The sequence below is a fragment of the Hyaena hyaena genome, unplaced genomic scaffold, assembly GCF_003009895.1.
Source record: "Hyaena hyaena isolate Hyena2069 unplaced genomic scaffold, ASM300989v1 scaffold_168, whole genome shotgun sequence".
Taxonomy (NCBI): Eukaryota; Metazoa; Chordata; class Mammalia; order Carnivora; family Hyaenidae; genus Hyaena; species Hyaena hyaena.
Window position 1 is genome coordinate 1929991 of NW_024080800.1, and position 11809 is coordinate 1941799.

Here is an 11809-nt window from a genome sequence, read left to right on the forward strand (position 1 = left end):
GTTCCACAAAGAAGGTTGCCTTGGGCTTTTGTCAAGAAAGAGCCCTGGGTACCCAAGTATCAGGAAAGGCCACGCTAGACAGCCCAGAGACTTTGCCCAGAGCTCTATGAGGGGCAAAGAGCTCTCTGCTGAGATCCAAGATGGTCACAGACCCTCTACCCGATGTGCCAAAATAATGTGGGAATGATGGTTCCTTTCAGCGAAACTCCTGGGATCCGTGGGACCAAAGCCTAACATGACCCAACAGCCCTGGGCATCACCCACCCCAAGCAGCTTCCCCAGTGGGAAGCCAGAGTCTGGGGCAGATTAAGGAAGGGTAAACAAGCATCTCATTAGCCAACTGCAGCATAAGTGGCCTCAGCAACTGCCCTGGGAGCCTCTGTCCTTTGGGGGAGGGACTGAAGAGGAGGGGACTAGGTTTCTACAGTGAAAAGGGTGGAACTGCTGCTGTGATCAGTCATGCCTTCAACGGAGGATGCTTCAAGGTGTGGTACACCAGTGGCCACGGAATCCCCGAGATCCCCCCAGTGGAGATGCTACTTCCCAGAGGAAGGCAAGTTAGACAAAGAACTTAAGGATGGTTCTCCTAGGCCAATGAAAGACACAGTTTTAGATGGCAGAGACGGCAGTGAGGATGCTTCCTTAGTCCGCAGCTTTAGGAACTTTCTACCCTGCTGCCCTCCCTATCTTCTACTCCAACCCTACATCAGACAGAAAGCATCCATGTTCCAGAATCCAAAGGCCCTAAAAGCCCTCGGGGAAAAAAGAAGCAAGGCCACTTTTGCTCCTGCCCAGATGATAGCACAGTAGGATATCTAGGAGTGTAGTACCATATGCATATAGTTCTCTATGTACTAATATTTAACACATGAAGAACTGACTATGTGTCATGCACAGCTCTGAGACCTTCCTATATATTAACTCTCTTTAATCCCTACAATAACCTTATTAAGGTGTTAATCCCCAAACTCTCCATTTTACAAGAGGAAGAAACCGAGCCCTACAAAGGTTAAATTAACAGGCCCAAGTTCACAAAGCTAGTTACATAAGCCAGGACTAAACCCAAGGAGACTGGCTCTATCATTCACCATACAGCCTCTCCCAATATGACTGCTGGACTGGCCCTTGGTGGGTATCACTAACCTCTCTCCTCTGCCCCAGCTATCGTAGCTCCTCAGCTCATGTTCTACCAGCTTATCTGCCTGCTTTGTTCAGAAGCCTGATGGATACCTGGCCTCCATGGAAATCCCAGCAACAACCAGGGTGAGATTCTCCAATGGATAACTGAGCAGACTCTTCTCAGTGGCTTCCTGGAGTCCTTTACCCACATTCTCCTGGTTGAAGACAGCAAAACAGTAACCCAGGTAACCTGCCCATTAGCCAGGGGTCATGGACATCTGCTGACTGGCCATGGTCTGCAGACTTCATCTCAAATTCAATTTTTCTAAAAGACCACGTCCTACCATGACTGTCCCATATCCTGGCACCCTGAGAGCTGACAGCCAAGGTCTTAGTTACAGGTGCTATTAAGTACTCTATGACCATGAACAATGCACTATAAAACTGAAGGAGGGGATGAACTATGTTCTTCTAACACAGCTTCTCAACCTACAGATATCTGGGGCCAAAAAACCTTTGTTGCAAGGGGGCTGTCAAGTGTGTTGTAGGATTGAGTATCTCCCATGCTTCTACCTACTAGAGGCAGTAACGCATCCTCAGGCACCCTAACCTGAGACAGACAAATCTCCAAACATTACCAAAGTCCACTGGGGGGCAAAATCACCAACAGCTGAAAACTATGGTTCAAAAGAAGTAGTAACAAAAACAAAACTAAACAAACAAACAAATAGAATACAAGCTTTGCCCCTGTCAACTTGGTGACAGTGAGAATCTTTGCTCTTTATTATAGGTTGGGATCGCCCCTCACAAAAGATCGCATGGCCCAAAATGCCAAGAGCGCTGCAGTTGAAAGGCCTGCTTGAGAAGCAAGCAGAAACAGCCACTCCAGCACAAGAAAGCTCAGCCTGTGATCCATGGTGTGTGATATTAAGACTCAGCCAATGAACTCTGGGATCTGATCTGCTCAACCTCCCACCCCCCACTGTTTTGGAAAGGGAAAAACAGACAACACACAGTGTTGGAAAACAAACCAAACTTGCTGACTGCAAAACTCAACAATGATAATGAGGAACCCATTATCCAGAGTCGTCTTTTAAAGAAGTATCTGAACAAAGGAAGCCAGTTTTCTGGGGTTCATGAAGTATTTCAGTACATCAGATCTCCTTACTTGGGTTGCCAGATTTTGAGAAAACTGTTGCGGTTTGTGTTGTTTTGATTCCCCTTGGAAAAGGGCCCCTAACTGCCCTCACACTCCTCACAGTGCTAGAGAAGTTCAACTCTGAAAAGTGATGTTAAAAAAAAAAAAAGTTGGCTTTATCCGAGGAGCCTCAGAGGGAATGTTAATTAATTCAATGGTAAAGAAAAGTGCTTCCCTGAGCTCTCTGAAATAGAAATTTGGCGATACAAAAAAAAAAAAAAAAAAAAAGGATGATTAGCAAAAGTTAACAAAATACTCCTACCACCATCAACTGCTCCTGAGCAGGGAAGGGACAGTATTAGGAGGCTAAGTATTTCATATGAGTTGAACAAATGCAAAACTGTACCTGTCAATGTCAGTTAACTCAGCCAAAACTAATCTCAGTAAGGTTGTGATTAGTACTCTATTCCTGGTGCTTTAACCCCTTATCTGAAGATTAATGGCACATAGTAGATGCTCAAGGCAAACCCATCAAAGTTCCCTTGAGGTCTCTAACTCCTCACCCCTTGGTAAGGCAGCCTCTCTGGACTGCTGCCTTATTTCACCAGACAACTGAAAGGGGTCTTAGTTTCAGTTTCCCATGTAGGAGCCACAGGGCCTGGTACACACAATAAGTTCTCAGAAAATATTAAAACTCTTGTCTATCTTGGGGCTCTGCTGAATTTTCTGCTTCCAAGATATTCTCCCCTCTCTTAAGTCCAGAGTTGAAAGCCACCCCTCACTCAAACAGAATGGAGCTCAAGTGAGCTATCTATATTCCATAGTTGGAGTGAAAATATGTCACCCGTCTGTGCATGTTAAAACAATGTGGCCAATAGCTAAAGGCAGGCATGCACACTTCATTTCACGTCTATGGTTAAAACTGTTCTCATTCCCAAGTGGCAAAAAGCCTGTATCTTGAATATTAATTATAAATCAATTAATAGACAGAATCCTCTATCTCTTCACTGACAGGGCATAAAGCCTTGACTGCTGGAAGACAGGAAACACCCTTACCCTCTCCCTTTCTCTCCGTGTCCCCTGGCCCCCACCCTTTGTCCTCAGGATCAACCTTCACCTTGATGAAGGAAGAACCCACTACCTTTCTTCTCTCTTAATGTCCCCCACCCCCCATACCTTCAATCTGGAACTAGCCACTCCCAATCTGCCTCTCACCCTCCTCCCCTTCCCACAGCCCTTGCTGAGCTGCTGTCTCCAGGAAGGTACCCTCCCTCATCCTCACATTCACTGAGAATGAGAATCAGTCGCCAGAAACTGTGAGTACAGAGGTGAACAGCCAGGTTCTCCCTGTCCTGAGGAAGGAACTGGAACCAAAAACTACCAACTCTGACACATAGTGGGATGATAAAAATGCCATGGTAAGGCAAAAGCACCTAGTGTGAAGAGCGTGGCATTCAAAGGAATGGCAAAGCAAGTCCTTGGGGAGTAAAGGTAGAGAATATGAAGGAGTCAGGGGGCATTCAGCATGCAGTGTTAAAAGGCTTCTGAAATGTTCCAGTCTGGCTCTAGAAAGAGTGGCAACAGAGAAACCCTAGGAGGCCTCTAAAGTAAGCCAGACACTGGTTGACAAATGTGTAGCCATCAGAAAGGAAAGTCAATGAAATGAGTCCAAAGCTCCCAGCCAGAATAGCCAGAGGGTACGGGTGCCATTAGTGCAGCCAAGAGAAGAGCCAGTTGCATTTCTGGGCATGCTAAGTGAGGGTGGTGCCAGCATCCAAGAGTGAACACAGACACAGGCTAGGATGGAGCCCACTATGTTCCCAGAAGCAGGTGAATGTGGTCAAGAGCCTGGGGCTCTAGAGCCCAACTGCATGGCTTTAATTCCCAGCTCTTACAAAACAGCTAGTGACCCTGTACAAGTTACTGTGCCTTCATTCCTTACCAGTAAAACAGGAATGCTGATAATAATTGCATCTACTTCATGAGGTTGTTATGAATGTTAATAGGCTAACAAATGTAAAGAGCTTAAACCAGTGCCTGGTACACAGTAGATGCTATAAGTGTTTGCTCTTGAGTTTCAAAGCATTAATCAGCAAAAGTGAGCAAATGACGCTTACTTTCTTCCTAATGGTACAAAACATTGGGCTTGTCCATCAGGACACAAGTTGGGGGAAAGGAGGTGGTGCCATTTCTGGGCAAGTGAATCTATGTTTTCCATGCCTCAGACTACAACCCAGAATATGTAAGATAATGGAGATTTCGGAAGAGTCCAAATCAAGAACTTTTCAAAAGCCTCTACAATTAAACTAAAGAAGATTCATCCTTCTTTCCTAATTCATCCCTGTAGCAGCAACTTGAAAAGATGTTTCCAAAATATTCTCTCTGGGCAAACCATGAGAGACTCTTGAATGCTGACAAAAACTGAGGACTGATGGATGTGGGGGGGAGGAGGGATGGGCATGGAGGAGGGCACTTGTGGGGATGAGCACTGAGTGTTATGTGGAAACTAATTTGACCATAAACTATTTGTAAAAAAAAAAAAAAAAATTCTCTCTGATTTTCTTCCTACTTCGTATCTAATTGCAGCTGGAATCAAACAGCTTTGCTCACCTAAAGCCTGGGGCCAAGCCCCAGGTTCTGACACCTGGTAAATGAAGGGCCTGACTTCCAGTCTTCCCCCATACACTTACAGGAATAAAGGAAGCTGTGAGTCTAGGTAAGAGTAGGCTACAAGAGAGACATTTCCACATTACTGTGCTTAATCATCACAACTCTATAAAGTGGACAGGACCACTGTTGTCATTCCCCTTTTACCAAGAGAAACCTGGGGCATCTGGATGGCTCAGTCAATTAAGCTTCCAACTCAATTTTGGCTCAGGTCATGATGTCAGTCTTCACACAGAACATGGAGCCTGCTTAAGACACAAGAAGAAATCAACAGGCCAAAGAGGCAAAGTGACTTGCTCAGGTCCTGTGGTTAATAAACCACAAAACAGAGATTAGAACACATTTCCAGATACCCTGGCTAATTCTCTCTCTCTCTCTCTCTCTCTCTCGACTCTGGGACCAAAGACACGAACCCCAATTCATTCCAGACAGTTCAGGTCTTAGCCTCCTTCCTCTGGAGTAGGAGAGAGACAATTCGTAAAAGAATTAAAATGTCGTGGACTGATATTGACGCATCTGAGAAGACCTCCCCCGGATTAATAATCCTCCAGCTTCCTGCTTTAGAATTTGCCAAGGGATGAGTCTTCCCCAAGGGTTAACTCACTTCTTGGGCAGAGAAGCTGAGAGAAGTTGCCAAGATCCTGCCGGCTCACAGACACATTCTTAAATAAACTGAATTAAAGTGCAGAGCAGAGCTACATCCTAGGAATGAGAGAGCAAGAGCCGTTTATAAGCTGAGTAAAACTCGACTAACCCAGCCTCCAGCTGCTTCCTACTCCAGTCTGAGGCTAAGTATGGCCGTTTTACTTGGGGGTTCATGTGTCGCCGCTCTGAAAACATCAAAATGGTAGCCCACCATTCTCTCCTTTGCTCTCAGAATCCCCAGAATGGGAGTAAGAGCAGGTCGCCGCACCGAACTTTAATGTCAAGACATTCTACCAAAAATGTGTTCCCTCTAAGACACAGAAGCTTTAAGTATGCAATTGAGCAACGCTGTCATTGCCTCACAGGTCTGGACACCCCCACCCCCTCCTCAGCCCATCCCCTCTCAAGTCCTAGCTGAGGGGCACGGTCAGGTGCCAATCCAGAAATCCCCCGAGGATTTCAGAAACTCAATTCTCCCTAAAGGGATTGCGCCTCGGGCGGGCCCCACCCCCACCCCATACCCCGAGGCACCTAGAGCTAGGTCCCGGCGGGGCCAGAAGTTCTTTCTTATGGAAATGACCCGGGGGGGGAGAGAGAGGGGGGAGGGATAGAGAGAGAGAGAGAGAGAGGAGGCGGGGAGGGAGAGGGAGGAAAGGGGGGGAGAGAGAGAGAGATAGAGAAAGAATCGGCTAGGTAGAGAGGAGCTAGGTAGGCAGACCTGTCGAAGCCTAAGGCAGGAATAAACTCGTTTACATAGCGAAAACTTTTCATAAAAAGGACGGGGTGGGGGGGCGGAATCCTCCTGGAGCAAGTTTTAGAAGCACCAAAAGTATCTACCAAAGTTAGCCCCCTACTTGGACGCGGGCCCCGGCCACTCAAGGCCGGGCGATACCGAGGCCGATCTGTGGGGGACGTAAGCCCCTCGCTGGGCCTCAGTTCCGGGCGCCTCAGTTCCGGGGAGGGGGTGCGGCGCGCGGAGTTTCTCGGCCCCGGTCCCAGCGCCCTCGGGGTGAGCCTCTCCCCAAGCCCACCTCCGCGAGGCCATGAGGAACGCCGAGGGGAACGGCACGTCCCCAAACTCGCTCGTTCGGCGCGGGAGCCCCCCGGCAGTCCCACGTGGCAGAGGAGCCTCCCCCGCCTCAGCCAAGAGTCTCCACACGTGCTCTCGCCGGAACTCCGGCGTCCAAAGGGGGGCTCCTCCCACGTGGGCTCGGCAGTCTCAGACTACGTGCTGGGTGACCCGCCCCTCCAGCGGGAAAAAAAAAAAAAAAAAGCGCGAGCGCGCGCTGGGCGGAAGGCAGAGAGCCGCGCGGGGCGCGAGCCCAGGCGCCTCGCACGCGCGCACACGCTTGCCGGTGCCTAGCGGACGTGGCTCCCCGCGCCCTGGAGTTTCCCGGCAGCCCTGACTTTTTCCGCGTTCACGGACCCGAATGGGGAGGTAGCGGCCCCCGCAGGGTCAAGGAAGAGAGTCCCGGCCGGCTGGGGACCGCACAACTTTGTCAGAAGCGAGCCAGCAGCCCCTGCACGCTCCTGCCTACCTTCTGCACTTGGTCATGGTTGAGCTCCGTGAAGAAGTAGGCGAGCAGATGTGAGGCGATCATCCTGCTGCGGCCCGTCGGTGCAGAGTTGGGAAACCGAGGCTGGAGCGCGTGCGGGGGAGGAGGGCAGCGCGGTCCGACCGCTTTGTATCCGGGCTTGGCGGCCCGGCCGGGAGCAATAAGTCCGGGTGGCACTAAAGCAAGACGATGGCACGCCTGGCAGGAGAGTCTAGGGTCCCCAGAAACAGGTTTTGGGAGTACGAATTCCCAGAAGGCCCCCAAAAATCACTCCTGCGACGTGTCGGGTGGCCCCACCGCCAAGGCGATAACTTCACCACAGAATCGCCAAGGCTCAACTTGGGAAGAATCTCAGTCCGGCCTCACTTGGGCGAGCGGACCTCTCCGGCTCAACACGCGTGCTGCTCTTGCCCACGGATCTTCTCTGCTTGATGACACGGAGGCGCTAGCGGCGACTCGGGACTTCTGCTCTGGAGTTTCGTGCAACAATGTGGCTTATTGAGGGGCTGCCGGCTCGCGGGCCTCCGGGTCAGTGACGCGCGCACGCCCATTGGCTGCACGGGGAGGGTGTGTGCGCCCACGGGCCGCCCGCCGCCGAGGCGCAGCCAATCCGTGCCTGCGGCCCGCGGGCGCGGCCCCTCCGACACCCGAGCCGGCAAACTGGAGGGGCGCGCCCCGGGCAGGGGGCGGGGCCGGGCGGCAGAGATGGGACGTGTGGTCCGTGGCTAGAAGCTGGGGCGGAAAGGCGCATGAGCCACCGCCGCGTCAGGCTCAGCTATGGGTGGGGGGCGCGTGATCCCAGACCCAGAGTGTGGGACGACTGGAAAGACGGGTCACCCGACCCGCACGTGCCTTGTATGGGGAGAGAGATACCGTCTGGTATCTCGGGGTCATGTGAGGGGCCCCCGTTGCCGGGTCACATTTCTGAAGCATCTCAGTCCTCACCTGTTGTGGCACAACAGGGCGCAACGCTGAAGCAAATTGAGGCACCGTAGCTGCGGCTCAGGCATCGCAAAAACGAATAGGGTGTGGATTTTATTCACCTCTTTTTACAGATGAGGAGACTGAGGCACGGGCCGTTAAGACACTTGCCCAAAGTCACACAGCTAGTAAGTGTCAGATGCAGAGGGGAACCCACATCTGACAGACTTTGAGGTCCAATTCTCTTCCCTAGTTTCCTATTCTACCTCTTTAAGAGCCTGGGGAAGGAGAAGGCAGGAAAGGAGCTTTATCTACAGCTGTGGGGCGAACGCATGGGTGAAACTGGGTGGGTGATATGTGTGTAACCGAAGGATCCTGGCCGTGTGTGGGGTGGGATGGGGTGGGCTTACGGATGCTGTGAGGAGTGGGAGGCCCAGCCCCAGCTAATGCCTGGCCCCAAAATGGGTTTATATACACTGCGGCAGCTGGCAAGAACGAAATATAGACTGCTGCAGACAGGAGATTGGTGCTGGTGGAGAATAGTGAGCCTGGAGTTGGAGACGTAGCAGGGTAGGGGAGATGAAGGCTTCCGTGTTGTATTGAGGAGTTTCTCCTTCTCTCATAAACAGTGGGGTGCTATCTGCAAAGTATATATTATTATAGTATTATGTATGTCATAAGTGTTCATGGCTGGAATATAGAGACAGAAATAACAAAAACATCCATGATCCCCAACCTCTCAGCAGAACTTCTTGAAAGCTATGTACCCTTGCCAACTATACATTCACACCTCTCCTTCCTTATACTCCAGTCAGGCCTAGGTCCCAAACTGCTTTTGTCACAGTCATCATAATGACCTACATGTTGCCAAATCCGGTGTTCTTATCTCATTTCTACCCTTGTCTTACTGCACTTCCTGTGATACCTGTGCATAGTTGACCGCATCCTCCAGATATCTGGACACACCTCCCTCTGTGGGAGCTCAGGAAGCTCCACCCTCCTGGTGTCCCTCCAGCTCCTCAGACCCTGTTTTCTCTACTGGTGAATGCTGGAAAATTCCAGAGCTGTCCTCCACCTCTGATCTGGTTATGCTCTCTCCTGGAGTAATCCCTCCCAGTCTCATGACTGTTATATTGTCTACACGCTGGTAACTCACAGATGTAAGTCTATAGCAAGGACCTCTCCAGGAGCTCCAGACATTTCTCCAACGACCATTTGTTACCTCCACTGAATGACTTACATCTCATACTTAACATGTCCAAAGCCAAATGCAACTTTTCTCCCCAATCTACTCCTTTTCCAGTTGTCTCAGCAAATGACATCACCATCCACCCTAAGTCATCCTTAATTCCTTCCTGACACTCACCCTCATATCCAGTCAGTCCATCAGCAAGCAGTCAGTTTGACCCATAAAATAAACCCTGTAATTGACCACTTCTCTCCATGTCCTTGGATACCTCCCAGCCAAGCCATCAACAACTCGGCCACAGCCAATACTACATCAGCCAACTTTGTCCCTGCTTCCAGTTATGCCTGCCTCCATCCTGACCCCTACACAATCTTCTTACTCAGGGACCAGAGTGACCTGTTTAAAAGGTAAGCCATTCTGTGTCTCTCCCTTCCTGGCTCAAAGCCATCTAATGGTTTCTAACCCTAGAATAAAATTAAAAATCCAATGATACGATATAGCCCCTGGCTCCCTTTTTACTCCATTCCACACTACTTTCCCCAGTACACTGCTTGGAATTCACACGGGTATGTTGTCCTCAAAAGTGACAAACTCTTTCCCATCCAAGGGCCTCTACTCTTTCTTTTTCTTCTATCTGGAATATTCTTCTCCAGATCTGTGTTTAGCTGACTCTTGCTCCTCACTGAGGTTCAGTTTAAATAGCACCTCTTCAGAGGACTTTCTCCTGACCAGTTTATCTCAAATGGTTCCCCTAATCACTCTCACATGGCCCTGATGGATTTTCTATTGATTTTCTGTGTGTTCTTTCTTTCCTAGCTAGGAGTAAGCTATAAGAAGGCAAGATCTGTATCTGTGTTGTTCCTTCATATCTGCAGTGTCTAGAATGGTGCCCAGAACACAGTGGGCACACAATAAATATGTTGAATATCTAAATGAATAGGAGAACTTTTAGAAATAACTATTGTTCGGGGCACCTGGGTGGCTCAGTCGGTTAAGTGTCCAACTTCAGCTCAGGTCATGATCTCATGGTTCATGGGTTCCAGCCCCGCGTCAGACTCTGTGCTGACAGCTCAGAGCCTGGAGCCTGCTTTGGATTCTGTGTCTCCTTCTCTCTCTGTCCCTTCCCTGCTCGCTCTCGCTCTCTCTCTCTCTCTCTCTCTCTCAGAAATAAACAAAACATTAAAAAGTTTTTTAAAGAAATAACTATTGTTCATATTTTATATACCAATACACACATGCATACACAGAGAGAGAGTTTATAGTTTTATGTGTTTATTTGTCTAATCTTTTCTACCTCTAGATCTTTCTAGTTCACACACCCAGCATCTCTCACCTGACTGAAACAGCCTCCTAACTGGGCTTTCCTCTTTAGATATAGAAATACCATATATATAGGTTTAGACATCCAACAGAGCTTCTTAGACAAGTGATGTGATCAGATTTGCTTTTTTAGGTCAATAACTGCCCTCCATATGGGGGCTGTGGGGGAGGAGGCTAGAGACCAGAGGCAGAAAGAGGCCTAAGCTGTAAGGTAGGACCAGAGCCTGAACCAAGGTGGGAGTGATACAAGGTATCAGGCTACAGGTTTAGATGTTTTAAAGTCTGAAGTAGAATTAATGCCTTTGGCTAGGAGTGGAGGATAAAAAGGAGGATGCCTGCTACCTAGAAATACTTGGAAACCAATAGTCCACTGTTATAAAACCTGTTGGCCCCAGGCAAGTGGGACCAAACCCAGTGGGTCATGTCAGCTCTGATCGCTTCTCTATACACTAACTTTAGAGCCTCTTCTCAACTCCCCTCTCTGGTCCCACTTCCTGTGGACCAGATAATAATCACAGGGTGCCTTATTACAAACCACCTCTTCTGAAGCCCACAACCCCTGGAGATAGTTATAGCAGCAGGTAGTGTTATAAGCCCCAATTTATATATGACAGACTAAAGGTAGGTTGCTTACAAGGCTAAGACTTGTGTTTTTGACTTCTGGCTACAAACTCTACGCCTGGAGTTTATGATTTATTGACTCTCAGATCTCTCTCTCTCCCCCTCTCTCTCTCTCCTTTTCTCTTTCTCTCTCCCTCTCTTTCTGTCCCCTTCTCTCTCTTTCTCTCTCTCTCTCTCACACACACACGCGCGCACACACACACACACACACACACACACACTCACAGACATTTTAGAATAACAAGACACTCATGTAATTTACACCCCACAGCTCCAAGAGAGAAATCAATCAGCAAATAGTTATTAAGCTAACCCTTACGATGTTCAGGACTGTCTGTTCAATGCTGTAAAAAATATAAAAGAAACACAAGATGTGTTTCTTGCCCCTGAGGGATTTTTAATCAGAGATATAAAACCAACACATAAAATAATTATTGGAGAACAGAAAAGTAGTTCACTGAGAGCTAAACATGTATGTGTTTCTATGTAATGGAATTTCAGAGGAGGAAGAGACAGAGCTGCAGGCCAGAGTCAGCCAAGGATGGTATGATGGATACAAAAGTCAGCTTTTATACCAGACTGGTTCTGGCCTCACATAGGACTGACCTGAGCCTGGCCATCAGCCTTTAGGGG

General features: G+C 49.0%; 1 protein-coding gene across 1 annotated transcript in view; it reads right to left on the reverse strand.

Annotated features, from left to right (window-relative positions):
• The window catches only part of HK2 (hexokinase 2), a 63639-nt gene extending 55998 nt beyond the window's left edge, over nt 1-7641 (reverse strand). The window contains exon 1 of the mRNA XM_039240129.1: nt 7108-7641. Coding sequence (XP_039096060.1) covers nt 7108-7170 — 63 coding nt within the window. The 5' untranslated portion in view covers nt 7171-7641. The remainder of the gene's footprint in view (nt 1-7107) is intronic.
• Between the last annotated feature and the right edge of the window lie 4168 nt (nt 7642-11809).